We start from the raw sequence: 19,615 nt of genomic DNA on the forward strand, positions 1-19,615 counted from the left end.
GTGGATGGGGTTTAGGACAAATAGGATGTACGTAGACCTTACCTTCTTATAATATGTGGAAAGATTATTTTCAGAAATTGCATATGTGACCTCGGTTGGACTCCCACAACTCTACCTCTAAGCCATATATTCGCATGTAAAAACAACATTCATTCACAAGACTCTCGTAAGTGGGCCGGATTATTATTTCATTTTTTGCCCTGTCGTTGGAGTAGTGGTGGGCCTAATTTTGTTAATTTCAACTACAGTGATGGCCCAAAATGGCTATGTTGGCCTGTTGGGGTAGGAATGAACCCAGCAAGATATTGGGCCTGCAGTCGTTAGGGGGATGTCTATGCAACAAAATTAAACTTTAGGGCCGTGAATGTATATTATCCAAAGTTGAATGACCACAGTAAGTAATATGAACAATAATAGCAAGTAGTGAGAAATACCATTATTTTTTGTGGGATTTAATCAAAGACTAGCAAGCTAAATTGATAATCAACAACGAAGAACAAATTATCTATAAAGTCGAATGACCACAATTAGCAATATGAACAACAATAGCAATTAGTGAGATAGACCATTATTTTTTGTGGGGTTTAATCAAAGAGCAGCAAGGTAAATTGATAATCATCAACAACAAAGAACAAATTCTCTTTAATTAAATCACTAGTTGAAGCGACAAAGATAGTGTGTATCACCATGATCACTAGGATTTGAAACCCCCCTCACCCGTTTCAAAAATGATAATAATAATAATAAAACCCAATTCCATAAACATCTACTAATGGTCTAGTATAATGGTAGTGGCAAAAAGTGGTTCAGGCCCATTTTCCTTAGGTATGGTTCAGGCCCATCTTCCTCAGGTATGGTTAAAGACTTCAAGTCCAAATGTCCAATAAACTCTTTAACTAACCAAGCCCAAGGCCCATACTTTTATATGCAGATCCACCATGAATAACCTACACAAGTAGGCCCATGGTCTACCGCATGTACGACAGCTTTATGTTATACTCACTGTTCATAATATTACGTGCATGACTGAACAACCTCTCTATATCATTCTCCATTGAGGAAACTTGCCAAAAGACGGAAGCATTAGTCCCACTTAGTTGGGAGTCCGTGTTGTGTCCACATCTTATGTTGGGAATGTAAGTAAACTCAACACTCATGGTGTGAGGACTGAAACATGAAGAATATCAATATGGTTCCCCTTCATTTTCCAGAAAGAAATATTATTGAGGACCTCGAGACTTGTTTAATTGGAATTCACTCACCAATATTTGTCCAAATACAAACAATATGTATTTTCTTTGTTTGGCATCTGATATATGTTTGTGTGTGTGTGTATATTTTGTGCCACCTTCAAAAGATAATGATTCCAAAAAACAAACTCATCATGTATTAATCAGACTTTTTAAGAATATATATCAATACAGCTTGAACAGCTAATCAGCTTAATTCCCAATATAGTCTTAATTACTTGAGATTATCACTAATTCACCGTTTTAACATGTTATGTTTGTCTTCGATGTGAAACCAAGCAAAAGAAAAACATTCTCCTTCTCCAGTATATAGTAGATATTCGCCAACTTGTCTCTTATATGTATATATAGAATAGATATTCACTATCATGGATAAATCCAAATACAAGTTAATTAGCAGATAGTTATGGAATGGATTTCAACCTAAGCTACGGTTTAATATACACATCTTAGTTACCAAAGCTTACTTATCCTTTTTAAAATGGATATTCTTAAAATCTATTCGTACAACACTAACATATTATTTTTCTTTTGTCTTTTGACTGCCTTCATGTTTGTGCGGACAGGTTTCATTTGTTCATTTTTTTAACAAGAATGACATCATACAAGTTTGTCATTTAAACATCCAATGAGGCTAAACTAGGGCCGTCAAGTCTTGCAAGGATAAAACTTTCCCACTTGACAACAGAGTAAGTTGGGTAGTGCCCTGATCACAAGGAGTGTGAATCAAATTTTGAATCTTTGAAATTCACACAATTTGGTCATATAAATTCATCGGCTACACTATCACCGCAAATCGTTCCGCAGTATATATTCTCTTTCCTAGAGGGGGGCCACTTGTTTCTTTCTTGCTTGATTGAAATATGTCGAGGGGGGTCTTTATATTGAAATCAAATTGCACTTCCACTGTCATTTATGCCCGCAATAGAATAGGTGAGACATGGGTTCTGTTGATCAAGGAAGTAGTCCTGACACAGGATTTCTTTCTTTCATTGGAGCACATGAGTTCTTCTCTCCTGAGGTATGCTTGATCCAATTATATATCTTCATCTTTTCACTATCTTTTGGAGGGTTATTATGCACTGAATCATTAATTGTTATTGTGGTTCTATCTTGATTTCTTTCAGTTGTGGAGGGCAGCAATTACAGAGTTTGTGTCAACAGCGTTTCTTTTATTGACACTAACACTTGCAATCATGGCTTGCTTGGATTACAATGACACCTCTTCAAAGCTTCTTATACCATTTGCAGTGTTTTTTATTGCCTTTCTCTTATTGATCTATGCAGTTCCTTTATCTGGTGGTCATATGAACCCTGTTTTCACCTTCATAGCTGTTCTCAGAGGACTCATAACCATCACAAGGGCTATCATATACATCTTGGCCCAATGTCTTGGGTCCATAATGGGCTTCTTCGTAATCAAGAGCGTGATGGCCCAGTCCGAAGTTGAAAAGTACGCATTAGGAGGTTGCAGAATTGGTGGGCTAGGCCCAGGAACTGCACTTGTAGTTGAGGTTACAAGCAATTTTGTGGTGCTTCTTGTTGGAGTGACTGTGGGATTTGACAAGAGGAGGTGGGAAGAACTTGGGTCTGCAATGGTTTGTGTTGTAGTTGCAGGTTCTTTTGCACTTGGAGTTTTTGTTTCAACGGTTATAACTGGGCGGGCCGATTATGGTGGTGCGGGCTTGAACCCTGCAAGGTGTTTGGGCCCTGCATTATGGTATGGTGGGCCTTTATGGGATGGGCATTGGGTTTTTTGGTGTGGGCCTTTTCTCGCTTGTATTATCTATTTTGGATATTCACTAACTTTGCCTCAAAAGGGTTTGGTGTTAGGAGAGAGTCACATAGTGAAGCAAATTAGGGTTAGTTGTTTGGGTGGCAATAATTCTCTTGAGCATTACCATGGAAAAGTCTGAGGAACTATGGAGTATGAACAATCAACTATGCCGAAGAAAGTGCTAGCCAGTGGAAGAGCACAATTTAGCTTCTTGTACAATAATAGTACTTTTTCTTGGAATTTGATTGTGTGCTTTATGGAACCTCCCTTGAATTAATAATAAGCCAATAAGGATGTTAAAGGTGTTGTCCTGACTAATTTCTTGAGCACTCCTGCTACATACACAAGATAATTATTGGGTCTCCCCAGATTTTTGGTCGGGGGATTAACCCTAAAAAGACGTTTGGTTACACGTTTAACTCTTGAAAGGAATGGAAATCCCGGAAATGATATGATTTACTAATTAGTTAAAACTCCTCTAAAGACAAGAATGAGAGTGCTTATTAATTATGAGATGATACCTACAAATATTATTTCATTTAACATTCTCATTCTCATCCTTATTCCTATTTTGATCATTAATTTTCATTCGCGTTTTTCATTCCCATTTCCATTCTCATGGCCTTCACAGCCAAATGTCCTCTGGGTCTGTGTTCATTCAAATAGCTATTTGCATAAAAGCATATATCACAAATAAAAGTTGTTTGTTTGGGGAATCTAGCTAACCGTGATCATCAGTACGAATAAAAAGTAAAAACATGAGTGGTTCGCTCAGGAATTTCGACCCACCATGATTGTAAGGATAGTATTCTCTGTAAGGTTCATTTGAGGTTGAGGTGCTGGTGGGATCTTTTTCCAGTGGAGGAAGCAATAAACTATCACCAATGAAACATAATATCCATCTTATAATGTACACTATTCCTTATCTTCTGAGTAGTGTTCTTAGGATAAAAATGCTCTTTTTATCCAGAAATCTTGAAAAATCAAGAAAAGACAGAACTAGTGGTGGTGACGGTAGATGACCTCATTGAAACTTTTCAAGTTCCATGCAATAAAATTCCTGAAAATTATTTAGTTGGATTCTCCAATAATACAAAGTAAATCATGCATGCATGCCGGAAAAAAGAGAGAGAAAAAATCTTATTAATCACAGCCCCCATTATTGTCGTTTCTGGCATTTGCTTTTAGTCAAAATCATTTTGTGGGCTGTGCAATTCAAGAGCCCATGGTAGATAATAAAGGAAAATTTCAATCATGTACTGATCCAGGCCCACATTATCCAATAAATCCCGCAAGCCCTATTTTGGTAGTGGTACAAGTGTAAAGCGGAAACCAGGCCCTTAATAGGACTGGGTCTGGGATGCCATCCCCATTGGGCCAGCCCAGTAAAAGAAATTGGCCGGACCAAGCACGGCTCTGGGTCTGGGATGCCATCCATTCCCCGTAAAAAATTTTGGCGATCAAAATAAAATGTCAATTCAGCGGGGCCCGCAAGCGGCCGGATGGGATCATCACCACAGAAATCAATGCAAAAGAGGCCACGTCAGCAACAATATCCGTTGGCCTGCCTGTTAACTCGAATGGAGAACCATCGTTGGTCTCGTCACTCCATAACCTCCTCTCCTATCCTTCCACTCTCTATCCTCAAATCTCTCTCGCTTCTGCAATTCCATGGACTTCAAATTTCAAGCTCTAACCAAAGTATCAACCACTCCTATCGCTTCTCTATCTTCGATTCGATCGGTTCGCAGAGAATTCCTCGGCTACGGTCACAACCTCCGGCCCCCCAGTGCTCTTCGCCTTGGAAGGAAATGCAGTAAGCTAGGGTTGCGAAATCGGTCTCGGAGATTTTACTTAAAGGCCTCACTGGAATCGGACTCGGTTGTTGTTGTTGTGGCTGTAACTGCCTTCACTGCTTTCTCAATTGCTTGGTTGAATCACTATTTCAAAATTAGGAACTCTGCAGAGGTAATAATTGCTATAAATAGGAATTACATCACGGAACAATTTTCTCCGCCTTATTTTTATTTATTAATTTTTCTCCACTTTCTGATCTGCATGCACAACAGGATATGTAAGAAACTAGTTTTCTAAATTCAAATTATGCAGGTGCCAGATTCCTCAAAACTCGCATTATCTCAGCTCGAGAAAGATACTATTGACTTCATTATTGGGAATGAAATTTTGGATTATGAGGGTCTCCATGGAGGGTCCTTGACAAGAGGAAGTGAAAGTTCAGTAGACAAGATAAGAGACAACAGTCATGGACATGAGGATAAAAATGCCCGTATGCAATTTCACGAAACTCCCTTGATGCATGACGGCTGTCTTTTGGTTAAAGTAGCAGATGTTCCAGGTGCAGATTTTCTTGCGTCCAGAGCCGGCAAATATGCGCTTTTAGAAGAATCTAAGGCTGCTGATTTATCTACTACGCCTCTTCTTATCCCTGAATCAGATGTCTTGCAGCCGCTTCTACATGCTGCGAGAATGACGGAATTGCAGCTTGAAAATGATATGAAGGAAACTGTATTCGTTTCTGAGGTGGTTCCTCGAGCACCAATGGAGTTTGAATCTGTTGGTGCGTTATCTTCTGCAAATAATTCTGTGGCTGTTACTAATATAGATGAAAAATTGCATCATAAACTTGGTGAAGAAGGTGAAATTAATGGCTATCCTAGCATTTCTATAGAATCAGTCAGAGACGAACTTTACACTTTCTATCGGTCAAATCAGTCAGCAGAGCAATCTCGTTCAATCTTGAATGGTCTAAAACCTGAATCTTCTCGTGCCTTCTCACTGAGTCAGAATCGCTTTTCTTCCCTTGCGAGGGAACTTGCTCTAAAGCATGAAGAATTTTCAGCACAGGACTCTCTTCAAGCTGCAGGTTATGTAATTAAAAAATATTATTTCATTATCTCATTAGATCAAACAATTTCATTTATACTTTAGCTTTGATGCTTCTCCGCGGTTCCTTTCTTGCCAATACTGGCTTTTTTTTTTTTGGTTTTAATTTGTTTTTGAAAACCCACCATTAGGCCCGTCGCTGATTTATGGAAGCCTATTTTTTTGTTTTTTTCCTTTCAGAGCATTTTGAAGGTAAAATACCCGTCGCCTGTTATAGAGGAAGCTCTTCTGGAACAAGTAAAACCTTAGGAAGAGGCACAGGAGTTCCCCGATACAATGAAAGAAAACCACCGGCTAAGGACAACCATACAGTTTTACCCAAGTTTCCCTATCCAAATGGGACAGATGCCCTCGACAAACATCACTCGGCAGAGCAATTCAGTGCTTACAGTCGTTTGCTGAGAGATGGGAGGTAGCTCTCCATAATCCCTTTTCACCATATGAAGCATTATTTACCTATCTTGTTGAAGAAAGTTCATAGCACAAATAATTTTGGTATCTTTGATTTTGAAATGAAGAAACAGAAACTTTTCTTGATACATTTTCTTATCAGGAACGAGGAAACTTTGATGTCATTACAGTGCCTATGATAAGTTTTTCTTCTAGTTGGTTATATCTTGAAATTTGTGATATGTGTTCACAAATGGGATGTTAGGTTAACCGACTGTATGGATTTGCTTGAAGATATGGAAAAAAGGGGGTTGTTGGATACAAACAAGGTAATACTTCATAATTTAAGCTGCTATGGATTGCTCTATTCTTTGAACTTGAGTTTTTCAACCACTGTTGGTAATATATTGTTTTATATGGTTTCAGATTTATCACGCAAAGTTTTATAAAATCTGCAAAAATCGAAAAGCTGTTAAAGAAGCTTTTCGTTTCACCAAGCTGGTTCCCAACCCAACATTAAGTACATTTAATATGCTGATGTCTGTGTGTGCAAGTTCTCGAGATCCAGAAGGTGTGTTTCATTGTTGGTGCTCTTTCTAGATAATTTTTTGGATACTGTTAATCTCTTGTCGGTATGGTTCAAAATACTTGTCTTTGTGTTGTGGTTCAGGAGCTTTCCAAGTTATGCAACTTGTCCAAGAGGCTGGCATGAAAGCTGATTGCAAACTTTACACAACTTTAATATCAACTTGTGCTAAAAGTGGAAAAGTTGATGCAATGTTTGAAGTATGGTAGCATCTTAGTTATTCTCAATTTTGAAATCACTGAAATTAGGTTTCCCTTAATTATAGCCTTGTTTTATAACTTATATTTGATGTAGTTTTTGAACTACCGATGTAGAATTTGTTTAGGATTGAGCAACCAAAACCCTAACCCCCAAATTAAGTCCAAAACTAAGAACCCTAGGACAAAATTCACAATTTTCAGGTCTGAAACTGGAACAAAATTCTTAGATTTTTTTTGAATCAAACAAAAACGACCCTGAATCTCTCAGGTAGGGTTGGATAAACTCACCTTCCCCTCTCAGCCTCTCACCGAGCATGTCTAAGGAATCTCTCCTATAGCAATTTTGTATAAAAACTCTCATTATTATTTATTCTTGACTTGCATCCATATATATAGACTCCTAGTAATCCTAATTACATAAGAAACTTCCTTCAAATAAAACTTGGATTCCTAAAAGTAAACTAATATGACTCCAATTATAACTATGACTTGACTTAGGAACATAACCTAATAAAAGACTCATAAAACAAATAACTATTACTAAATTCGAAATTCCAACATATCTGGAAATTCCGACAATACCCTTACTATGAAAACTAAAAGAAACTTAGTTAAAATAAACCCAATAATAGACTAACTTATAAAAACATAAAATTAATGGTCTTCTTGCATCAATATTGTTGCAATTGGTGCAACAATTTGATTTCATTGTCATCATCGTGCTTATCAAGGTTACTACTTGGATCTACTCAACCTGCTTTATTGGTATTAAGCATCTCCATACTCTCTGATAATCTTCTGTTCTATGAATTTGATTCTCAATTGATAAACAGAATTAAAAAGTTCATTTATACTGTGCTGACGTTCTTCTATAAAAATAATCCATTATTTTCCGGATCACCGAAAAAGCAAGATTATTCACAGAATTCAAGAATTCGGTATTATCTGGCCAAAATTCTGCTGTAAAGAGAAGTTTTAGGAACTTACTGTTCGAGATTTTGTACATTCTTATAATCTCAATTGCGCATGTAGTGACCAGCATCTTTCTATTAAAGAAGCTTAGTAGTTACTACCACCTAATATTAATCACTGTAGTCTGGATGTGACGCGTGACTTGAAAGTAGCCTGTGTCCTTATGGTAAGCTCTCTGTGTAGGTTTTTCACGAGATGGTAAATGCTAGAGTGGAACCAAATGTTCATACATATGGGGCGCTTATTGATGGTTGTGCCAAAGCTGGACAAGTGGCCAAGGCATTCGGTGCTTATGGGATAATGAGGTCCAAGGTATTTATTTATTTGTCTTTTTCATTAAAATCATGTTATTCGTTGAAGTAGTTTATTAGAATGTACTTTCGCACAAGGCTATGATCACATGTTCTTGTTTAATTCCGCATTATCTCAAGTTGGTCTTCCCTCTGATATGATATTGTATGCAGTAGAATGTTAAACCAGATCGAGTTGTATTCAATGCTCTTATCACTGCCTGTGGTCAGTCGGGAGCAGTTGATCGTGCTTTTGATGTATTGGCAGAAATGAGGACTGAAATACAACCTGTAGATCCTGACCATGTCACAATTGGTGCATTGATGATGGCATGCGCAAATGCTGGTCAGGTATGGATGTTATGTTTTTCCCTATTTTTTTTCTTTACCTTGATTTTGATTGATAGTCTATTATTCTTAGGTTGATCGGGCGCAAGAAGTATACAAAATGATCCATGATTATAACATCACGGGTACTCCAGAGGTCTATACAATTGCTGTTAACTGTTGCAGCCAGACTGGAGATTGGAAGTTTGCATGTAATGTGTATGGGGATATGAAAAACAAAGGCATAGTCCCTGACGAGGTATTCTATCGAATTTTTTAGCATCAAATGAATGAATTTTTTGAATTAGAGGAAATTTATAGAAGCAAGCTGTTCAGTGATTTGTGGCATGAATTGTTCATTTGGATGATGCATTATTTGCAGGAAGGAGATAATTGAAGTTTAGGATTCTCTCTTTCAAAACTTATACTATTTATTTGGTCAGAGGGATGAGAGTGTTTCCTTTGTTGTGCGATATGGTCTTGCATTCGGTTTTAAAGGCATTTTTTCTTTCAAAACATGAAGGACTATACTAAGTTTTAATTTTTTTATGCAGATGTTTCTCAGTGCTTTAATAGATGTTGCCGGGCATGCTGGAAAGTTGGATGCTGCTTTTGAGATCCTGCAAGAAGCCAGGATTCAGGGGATACGCCTGGGAACTGTATCATATAGTTCCTTGATGGGCGCCTGTAGCAATGTATGTTTCATTCAGGCCATTGAGAAATAAAAATTGTTTTAGTTATTTATGTACGCGGTAGATTTTTGTTTAAGTTTCAAATCATGACATAGCAGTGAAAATGAATTAGTGAATAGCAATATAAAGTGCACGACAGCACGAGGTCCAACTTTCACCCTGGATATACCTCGACACTGATGTAGGAGGTATTCATAGGGTTTGGTCGTTGCATCTTCACTTCAAGCCATTCGTTTTATATCATGAGCTTGGTGACCCCACCTCCTAAGGCTGATTTTTTTCATTTGTGAGGCAGTTTGGGGTAGAATCCTTACTGTTGTCAACATAGAAAGTTGGGATTTGACGTCAGTTAGTAGATGCTATCTATCTGAAATGGAGGAAGAATCAGTCAGCCATATTCTAGTTCACTGCTGAGACCTTGGAAAGCCATTCTAGAGTCCTTTGGGAATTGATTGGGTGAGCTGCAGCACCTTGAGTGGCAAATTAAAAGCCTGGAACTTTCTCTGTGAAGATAATTCCAGAAAGAAATCCAGCTCATCTCCTTTCTAGCTGGGTAGAAATGATAGAATCTTTAATGGAAAAAGAGAAGTTCCCTGAAACTTTTGTTGATCACCCTAGTGGTAAGATTGCATCACTGCAACCCAGAGATCATGGGTTGGAATCCTTAAATTGGAGTTGTTTAACATTTTAGTAACACTTTTTTCTTTGGTTCTGCGTTTGGAGAAATCTCATGGAAATTTGGATCAACATACCCTTTCTGGATAATTTGAAACATGTTTCATTTTCCCTGCATGAGACCTGCAACAAGTGCTCATCAATGCTGTAGTCATATCCCACCTCCTTTTATCAGAAACGACTTTAGTGTAATTTTATTATGCTTCAGATTCTGTTGACTATCATGAAATATTTTATTTCAGGCTAAAAACTGGCAGAAGGCTCTACAGCTATTTGAGGATATCAAGTCTATTAATCTGAACCCAACAGTTTCGACTTTAAATGCTTTGATCACTGCCTTGTGTAAGTAACATTTATTACCTTCTTTACCTAGGGGTTGCAATCATGTTTATGATCATTTCTCCATTCTTTTTCCCTTATTTTGTCACAGTTTTTCCATATTTTTCTTGTGTAAAGATGATTTCTACCCTTGTGGATTTATTTCCAATCTGGTAACCTGTAGACTTTTGCTGGGGTGTAAACAAATTTGAAGAGCATTAGGAACAAAAGTAATAGATGCATTTCTTTTCTTATCTTCTAATTCTGTTGGCTATTACTACAAAGAGGACTATTTCTACAAAGATGACTTACGAGTTATGATAAATTCCATGATTGAGTACAAATAGTGAATTATCTGATCTGGAGAATTGACATAACATGCCTATAACTCCATGACCTCAAAATGTTCTGTATATTCTTTTGTTCCCCAATAGGCAATAGCTAAAGCCAAAATGACAATGTCATAAATTGTTCTAATTGCAGGTGATGGTGACCAACTGCCGAAGGCTATGGAAGTTCTATCTGAAATGAAGAGTTTGGGTCCATGTCCGAACAACATTACATATTCTGTACTCTCAGTGGCAAGCGAAAGGTAACTGTAGTAGTTGATTATTGTCCATTGTGACCTCTGCTCAAATGCCTGCATTTTCACGACTAAGCCATTACTGGTTTTTTCCCCTCTTTCCCTGGCTCTTTTCCAGAAAGGATGATCTAGAAGCAGCCCTCATGCTCCTTTCTCAAGCCAAAATGGATGGGATTTCCCCTTCTCTCGTTATTTGTAGATCCATAATTGGTAAGTTTCTAGATTTATGATCTGTGTATTGTGTTACACTTCACATAAACATAAAGATTTGGAACATCAGGCAATGCCATGTTATAGATGGCTTAGGAATTTCAAATTATGGAAGAAAGATTTTGTTTGAACCATTGTATGAGTTGACCAGTTCCACTTATCCAATAAGGTCACTTGAATTGCTTCAGGAAAAAAAAAAATGGTATTTCAGGCAGATTCGAGGAATCAAAATAATATACGCATCATTGCTTGTTTGATTCCTGAATGAGGTGGTTCATCAGTTGTTTATGTCCAGATTGACTAGAAAGAACAATGAGACCATATTACTGTTGTCTAATGATATGTGTAGTCATGCTTTCATTCTATTTTTATTCCTCTAGGTATTTGAAGGATTCCTTGTATAGGTTGCTGCTCTGTAGATTGTTCCTTAGTCTTCATCGTCAGAGATATATTTTCTCGTGACAAAGATTTTTGTTTCCTGTCAATACCTGATTGTTAAATAATGTGATTAGTTAATGATAATTCATTTAATTTTTTTGATGACTGGATTAACTTTTTTTTGCAAGGCATGTGCTTGCAAAGATTTGAGAAGGCCTGTAACCTTGGTGAAACTGTTCTGTCCTTCAAGTCAGGGCATCCACATATCGAAAATGAATGGTATATTATTTCTGGAACACAGAAAAATTCCAATTGGCATTTTTTTATTACTTTTTATTAACTATGGGTGCTTGGAAATAACCTGACTGATTGATTTTTGGGTAAATGCATATGAAAATTTCTTTAATTATATTTTTTGCTTTCTTTTTGTAATGTACTTACCAATAAATCTAAAGTGCTCAAATTGATCAGGAACTTTTTTCAACGAAATTCATCTCTCTAGTCTCTACATAAAGATTCAACTTTAGAACTTGCCATGGGTTTTTGGTTTAATTGTGAAAAAGAATTATGTTGAACTTGTATCTGAAGCCTGTGGTGGCTGAGACGAGTATTTTAATTCAGGCTTGTTTTCACTTAAACTCATGTTTCACAATTCTGCACTAACAGTTTAGAAAGTCCTTTTATTTATATATTTGTTTTGCTGCCTGATGAGGGGTATTGTCTTCAGGACATTGCAAGCCTTAATGGTCTACCGGGACACCATTGTCGGTGGTGTAGTGCCTAATATGGAAATTGTTTCACAAGCTTTAGGATGCCTGCAGCTCCCTTTTAATTCTTCTGTGAAAGAAAGACTTATTGAGGATCTGGGAGTCACTGCTGACTCATCAAGATATTCTAACCTTTGTGCACTAATAGATGGATTTGGAGAATATGATCCTCGTGCTTTCTCATTACTTGAGGTGAGCTGTAGCTGGAAATTTCTTTCGCTCTTGATGTAGTTAATACTTCAAGTTATGATTCCCATGTTTGATGTCTTGTGTGCTCCTCATCAATTGAACAGGAAGCCGCATCTCTTGGCATTGTTCCATTTGTATCCTTCAAAGATAGTCCCATTGTTGTTGATGCAAGAAAATTGCAGATTCATACTGCTGAGGTAAGTGCTGAAAATTTTGCAGCTGCTCAATAGGTTTTTTGCTGTCATGTAAATTATCCAAGAGGCAATGAGAAAATTTTCTTCCTTCAGCTGAATTGTTGTGCTCTCTCTACATTGGGAGCATGTTTTCATTTATAAATTATAGAAGGATTTGAGTTTCTTCCTAGTGGATGGCTTGTTTCCAAGATGTTTCAGGTTTTCTTGTCTTTATTGCTTCTTCTCTTTTCCCATTTCTTTCTTTCTCTCTTTCTTCTACTTTTACGACGATAAACTCCATTAGCATGCTGTTTTTCTTTTCCCTGTTTATAAATTTCAAAATGTGTTCCTCGAAGATCTGTATTGACATCCCCTCCCCCCACCTTGTCTGTCTCATACGCACACAAACACACACATCATTGTTGAGTATGCTACTCCTGTTTGAGAGTTCATTATACTGATTGTTTGCAAAAATTTATCAGGTGTACTTTTTGACCATTCTGAAAGGTCTCAAGCATCGGCTTGCTGCTGGTACTATGCACTGACTATTGAATCTGTTCTATTGTTGCAAACTATTGAATCAATTGAATTTGTGAGCATAAATAAACATTCATGATCATACTCACACGCACACATTTATGTAGGGTGAGCCTTGATTTAATGGTAGGTAATGCTTCAATTAACTTTGAGGGTTATAAGGCTGTATTGGTTTGCCCTTCCTGTCCCCTGCTACCAGTGTAAGAGCATTGGGCATTGGGAATATTATGTATTTATGCATTCATACATGGATGAATGTATGTATGACATGAAATATTCTAAAACTTAGGTCTTTCTGGAGGACCATGGGATTTCCCTTTGGAAGGTGGGTGTTACCTGCGCCCCCTTGGTGTCCATATTTTTGTCATTATTTTTGAAAGAAGGTTTGACTTTAGATTGCCATGTATAATTCATGAAGTGAATAATGCAAATATTCGCCATTATTTTCCCTCAGGTGCCAAGTTGCCCAATATAACCATTTTACTGCTAGTGGAGAAGGTACAGATTACTTCTCCTAAAGGGGAGAAAACAATTAATCTTGCAGGACGGTAAGAAGCATTTCCTATAAGGATAGTACCACCCCCAAACCCCCACCCCTTTTCTTTTTGCTGCTGTGTTTTGGATGATAATTCTATTGTGATATATATTCTTCATAGAAGCAAAACTCCCTTCCTCCACTTGTCAAAATGGTGTACTATTTGCTTTTAAGTAAAAAATGTCGCAGTAAAGTATCTTAATTATTTGGCTTGAAATAGTAAACTGCTAAATGGGATGCTTGGCCTATAAATTAAAATATGTAAAATTTTGAAATATTCAACTGAAGGATTAGCACTTTCCACTTTTTGTAGTTAAATGCTATTCTGATTATATTTGGTTTCCAATTTTTTTTTTTCTGAATGCTTATTTGATTTGTGAAACCATAAGTCGTTGCGTATTCCCCATAATACCTTGAGAATAGTTTGAGACGTGATTGCTTTTGATATAAAAATAATTCTAAGGTTTTAAAATTGTAATCACTGGATGTTGTTGTCAGTGAGTTGGCAATTTTTCTTCCATGGCATCTTAAATTCATTTTGTATAAGTGGCTGGAAAAAGGATTTTGCCAGTTGCTCAAAACAGTAGAACATTGTGGATAAATGATTCTGAGTGCCCCATAAGGATGATTAACAGTTTCAGTGAATATTTGTTATGTGTTGAATGTTGCTTGAAAAATGACGTTTATGTTTCATCTCACCTTTGACCAAGCCTGTGGACAATGAACCCTTCATATTGTTGGAAACATGCATTTGTTTGATAAACCTTCTTGATTTACTCTTTACGCGATGCATATGTGGTGCTTTGCTGATGTAGTTAATGTCTTCTCATGTATTCATTTGTGATTTCGTTAAAATGAAAAATAAATTGGTCGACAGGATTGGCCAGGCTGTTGCAGCACTATTGAGAAGGCTACGCCTACCTTACCAAGGAAATGAATCATATGGTAAAATCAGAATAAACGGGCTTGTCTTGAGAAGATGGTTTCAGCCAAAGCTTGCTTCTCCTTTCCGCATAAAAAGAGGAGAGTTGAGTTTGTCCCAGTTAGAATTAGGCAAGGAAATCATCCACCAGCAACGCAACATTCGAACTGGCAATTTATCAGCAATTGAGAGAATATGATTGTTGCCAATTGGAAAGCAGCTTTGAAGAATAAGTTGTTCTATTGATCGGTTCTAAGTTCTAACATTTGCTGATGATTATGACAAGCTCAATGATGATGTAGGCGTGTGCAGCATGGTGAAAGAAGTCGAAAGCTTGTCTCTCTCTCCTTCCATAGACTCTTTGGAAGAAATACAAAATTGGATGATACCCTGATGTGAGCAAGGAGCCTTAATTTGGTTACGTTTGATTGGTGTAAATTACACACATCAATCAAAGACATCACCAGTCTCTATCAATGCAAGGTCAGTCTTAGTTCATATATGCATGCTAAGAAAGTCGCGTGGTTTGGAAAGGGTGAGATATGATTTATGCTGAATAAAATAATGCATTTGTATACACATCACTTGTAAGAGTGAGATATTATGAGGTACTAGCATAAAGTAGGAAAGAGGTTGATTGCTGAATTAGCCTAATCTCTCTTTTCTGTGTTTCTGGTTTGAAGATAATATAGTTAAATTTGGGTTTGTTCTAATTGGGTTGCAAGTTCCTACCCTAACTACTCAATTATTCAGTGATCTTTTTAAAATCTCAAAAGTAGTTCTGTATGTTCCTTGAAGTTCAAGCGATCAACCTCTCATGTATTTTGCATGATTAGTTGGGATGCGATCTGTCAAGGTATCATTCCTCCACGGACACCATCGAAATTGCCTCTTCATGATCCACTCTCCGAGTCATTACAAGGTTTTTCTACATGCTCTTTCATGTATAAATATACATGTACTTTTGGGCTGGAAAGCAACACAACTCAGTGGCATTATTGCATTAGATTATTATAAAAACATAGGAAAACTCAATTTAAACACGGTAGATCTTCTCTCCGTCCACTTAGAACTTGTAGAATTTGCACGTCTTGCTTGTTCATTATCTTTAAGTCTATTTTGTCCCCATGGCATTGCTTTATTCCGATTAAGGAATGGTTTTATTAAAATACTTTTCATTTAATAAATTAAGTAATAAATAAAATAACCCTTACAACAACTTTAATTAATTAATTAATTTATTTTTTATTCATTATATTAATTTTATAAATTAATTTTTATGTTTGGATATAATTATATTTTTCTATTCCATCTAAAATGTATAATACCCCTGTACGTAATTTATCACAATATGCTACACAGAATAAATGTTATCAGTAAAAATTCAACCAAACGCTATCAAGCATTCAAGCAGTATATTTACTACTAAAATTGTTCCCCATTTCTACTAGCATCTCTTCTACTTTCAAAAAACTTTATCAAACAAGGCATCAATAATTGGTATGAACGAGAACCGCCCAAGCGAAGGCCCACCCAAAGTTGGGTATGTAGTTATGTACCATCATCCCCAAATAAAAAATATACGAGTATATATATTTTTTTCTCTCACCTCTTTATCTATATCGCCTCTCTCTCTCTCCAATTTTCTCTCTATCACTTTTTTACTTTTACATTAGAATATATATTGTCAATGTAAAAATTTGCACAACCTTACATGTCACTCCTGAAGCCAAAGGGTGACGTGGATGGCGAACCTTGGTACTTGAACCGACCGATAATCAACCATCAATCGACCTGTATAGTTGGGCCGATAATATCACCCGATCCAAGTATAATGGATTGGTTGATGATTTTTAAAATATCGTAATTTTGAAGAAAACTAAAAAAAGAGTATAAATATTAGTACTTAATTATTATTATTATTGAAATAAAATTATTAGTTTTGTTATTGTTATCGGCCAACCGACTCATTATCTGCCGACCGATAATCAACAATCAACCTACCCTGAAAATGTCGGTTGCCAACCGATATCCGACCCATAAAAGTCAGGTTGATAATGGTTTTCACATTTGTTCAAAATCGGTTGGTCAGGTCAATTGCATTATCAGCCAATATTAATCAACTGACCCGACCCAATCCCAACCCTACATGGGTGGGGCCAAGGGTAACGAAGATGGACATAAAATCTTTATATTTTTGGCTCGAAAGGAAAGAGTATCAAATTCCTGAAAGATGATTTTGTCCATGTTTTAAGTTAAAAAAAAGATGGTGTATGTACTTGGATTTGTTAAGGTAAATAATGAGTGAAAGGGTTCTCAGCTGCTGAAAAAGAAACATCCCCTTATATATGCTTTTCAGAAGACAAAGTTGAATTGTAAGATGCACAATGTTAATGTTGGTAAATCCATTAGTTTTATCATGGTTCTCATGAACACTTTACACTCCCTGTGTGATATTGACATAGTTGTGTTTGAATGTATTTTTTTTTCATTTCCATGGAAATTGTTGATGGGAAGAAAATAATAGAAGAATGTAGAAGAACATTAACAGAAATAATAACAAGAATAGATCGCAAGAACATCCCGGTTGATTTACTATGCACCGAACATGGAAGATGACATCAGAATGTTTTAGAGAAATGCAATTTTTTTTTCTTAATCACTAAAATGAATGCATTTAAAATTTTAAATAACATGTCATTTAAAAAAATTAGTTTAAATAATAAAATTCCAATCAAATTTGATGAATAATGCAAAATCTTTCCAATTATGAAAAATAATAGATTTGAATTAGTATAATACCAATTCTCGTAAATAATTATTAACAATCAATTCAACACTCACAATAATTATTTTTTGTCAGATTGTGTGAAACTTGACTATAGAAATTGAAAGGAAAAAAAAATATGGGCGGGATTTTGACTAGTTATATTAGTAGAGCAGAAGGATTACTCTTGCACACTGTTATATGGAATGGCAATTCCAAGTGATTATTCCAAATCACACAAATATAAGACTTTAAATATATAAACAGTAAGAAACACCAGCCTGGGATAGATATATTTACAACAGTTATACATCAAGGTTTTATTCAGAAAAACGATGCGCGCACACACACAGATAGACGATGACATGTCCATGATCGGGAAATGGCAACACCACCGTATATACACAGCAACTACTCCATCCATCATCCTGCAAATTTTCAAAGAAAGTAAAAAAGAAGTACTAAATTTCGATTGATCCTGTTAATTTTTTTTAAAGAAATTAACTTACATTACTGATGCGGAACAATCGTCCAGTACTCAGAAAGTGCATTAGTCACATTCGACATGCAAACTATACTGCCGTTGCCGCTCACTTGTTGGACATCCAAATTCTTATCAAAATGATTAAGCCTCCAGATTGGACTAGCACCACCATTTACATATTGTTTTGTCCACAAAATAGCGCTATTAATAGAATGTTCAACGAAGTCAACTAGCTCCACCTGCAGATAGATTTATTTTCATGGAATCAAATATTTACTACTGTTCGGGTTGATATAAGAAAATTAATGTTTGGTAACCCAATCCTTTCCGATAAGGAGACGTTGAAAGTCCTAGTTAGGTGCATGTATTTATCTAACAGATAAGGCAAACTATATATATATACATATATATTTGTAATACGTTCGAGAATTTAAGTCTTACGGGGGAATTGAATTCGTGACCGTGAGGGTGTCTGAGGGCCTCACCAGTACTTTTATTAACCAGAGCAAAGGCATGATGACCCGATGTATCCGTCGTTTGTCCAGCGTATTGCGTATTTTTGTACCAGTGCTGCAACAAAAGTTTCATAAAAGAAAGAAAAACACAGTTTCTAAAGTAAGATTTCTATTTACCTACAAATACAAATACCTACCTGAGTGGGATCTCGAGAACTAGTGGTAGCAAGAATGACCTTGCCATGTCTGATGCTTAGACAGCATCCGGGTACCGCTTCGTTGAAGATCCTGCAAGGCTTACCAGGCATGGTAACTTAAGGAAATGGACCTGTGCTACTGTCATGAAAACAGAGTAATCGATCAGCCCAGCTGGGATATTAATTAATTGTATCTTAATTTTACAATTAACATTTTTTTTAAAAAAAAAGAACAAGAACTACAAAGAAAGAAGAGAACACAACATACATACACTTGTGATATTCAAAATCCAGCAATAATGTTTTGAGGCAGGATGAACAACTAAGAGGTCAATAAATACAAGTGAACCCAACCCAAGAAACAACTTGTATTACCATAAACAATTAGATGACTTTTATTGGCCCATAAATTATAATCATTGTTAATCATACATTGGACCATCTACCCCATCCAACTTTAACTTCAACGTCATGGTTAAGGCAATTTTTAGTTATGGTTCTGTCTATTTTTTGTGCCGGCCCTATGGGTCCCACGATGAACGGCTCTAGCCTAGTAATGTCATGACATCCAAAGCTATGAGACGGCTCAGCTGGCCAGAGATGCCCATAGGTGAAACGTGGAGTTTTTTACCTTATTCACGTCATCATGGATGGCATGACACAAATTTTACATTATTCATGCATCTTCAACAGCGTAAATGGTGAAAAAACATATCACACCATCATGAATGACATGATTGTATAAAAATTTCAAAAAAAAGGTCATTTACAATGGCGTGTACTGCTATATAAAGAAATATTTTCATCCTAATGTTATATTCGGACATATTTAGTGTCAAAATGTTAGTTTGGAAAAAAACTCTGAAACGTGTCATCATTTTATTGGAGGAATAATTTTAGTATTGTAAGAATGAATTAGCTAGTGATGGTGATAAAAAATTACCTTTGAGCATATCCATGCCCATTTATGCGTGCCAGTTGTAATATAAAATTAGATATATGAAGATGAAGGATTAAGTTTATTGTCATTATCAAAG

The 19,615-nt window shown here is 36.3% G+C and overlaps 3 protein-coding genes across 10 annotated transcripts; 2 read left to right on the forward strand and 1 right to left on the reverse strand.

Moving 5' to 3' along the window:
- Window positions 1-2,161: 2,161 nt before the first annotated feature.
- On the forward strand, window positions 2,162-3,309 carry LOC119992300 (probable aquaporin PIP2-6). Its single transcript, XM_038839010.1, has 2 exons — window positions 2,162-2,271; window positions 2,378-3,309. The coding sequence occupies exons 1-2, from the start codon at window positions 2,191-2,193 to the stop codon at window positions 3,164-3,166; spliced, it is 870 nt and encodes a 289-aa protein (XP_038694938.1). The 5' UTR covers window positions 2,162-2,190; the 3' UTR covers window positions 3,167-3,309.
- Window positions 3,310-4,610: 1,301 nt separating this feature from the next.
- Window positions 4,611-15,323, forward strand: LOC119992299 (pentatricopeptide repeat-containing protein MRL1, chloroplastic). The gene is made up of 19 exons (XM_038839009.1): window positions 4,611-4,995; window positions 5,137-5,911; window positions 6,112-6,343; window positions 6,587-6,650; window positions 6,748-6,892; window positions 6,992-7,107; window positions 8,263-8,391; window positions 8,547-8,720; window positions 8,791-8,955; window positions 9,251-9,391; window positions 10,306-10,405; window positions 10,865-10,973; window positions 11,083-11,174; window positions 11,741-11,831; window positions 12,280-12,511; window positions 12,613-12,705; window positions 13,164-13,212; window positions 13,673-13,766; window positions 14,631-15,323. Exons 1-19 carry the CDS (start codon window positions 4,699-4,701, stop codon window positions 14,872-14,874), a joined length of 3,342 nt encoding a protein of 1,113 aa, XP_038694937.1. The 5' UTR covers window positions 4,611-4,698; the 3' UTR covers window positions 14,875-15,323.
- A 2,265-nt stretch (window positions 15,324-17,588) lies between these two features.
- LOC119991931 (ricin B-like lectin EULS3) lies at window positions 17,589-19,010 on the reverse strand. 8 transcript variants are annotated; one of them, XM_038838482.1, is made up of 5 exons: window positions 18,851-19,010; window positions 18,579-18,717; window positions 18,412-18,496; window positions 17,952-18,165; window positions 17,589-17,870 (listed from the first exon to the last, which is right to left on the reverse strand). In XM_038838482.1, exons 2-4 carry the CDS (start codon window positions 18,623-18,625, stop codon window positions 17,953-17,955), a joined length of 345 nt encoding a protein of 114 aa, XP_038694410.1. In that variant the 5' UTR covers window positions 18,626-18,717; window positions 18,851-19,010; the 3' UTR covers window positions 17,589-17,870; window position 17,952. The 8 variants fall into 8 exon arrangements, with proteins under 8 accessions (XP_038694410.1, XP_038694406.1, XP_038694411.1 ...); XM_038838478.1 differs by having other exon boundaries at window positions 18,368-18,496; window positions 18,851-19,009; XM_038838483.1 differs by having other exon boundaries at window positions 18,847-19,006.
- Between the last annotated feature and the right edge of the window lie 605 nt (window positions 19,011-19,615).

The sequence above is a fragment of the Tripterygium wilfordii genome, chromosome 22 (genome assembly GCF_013401445.1).
Source record: "Tripterygium wilfordii isolate XIE 37 chromosome 22, ASM1340144v1, whole genome shotgun sequence".
Lineage (NCBI taxonomy): Eukaryota > Viridiplantae > Streptophyta > Magnoliopsida > Celastrales > Celastraceae > Tripterygium > Tripterygium wilfordii.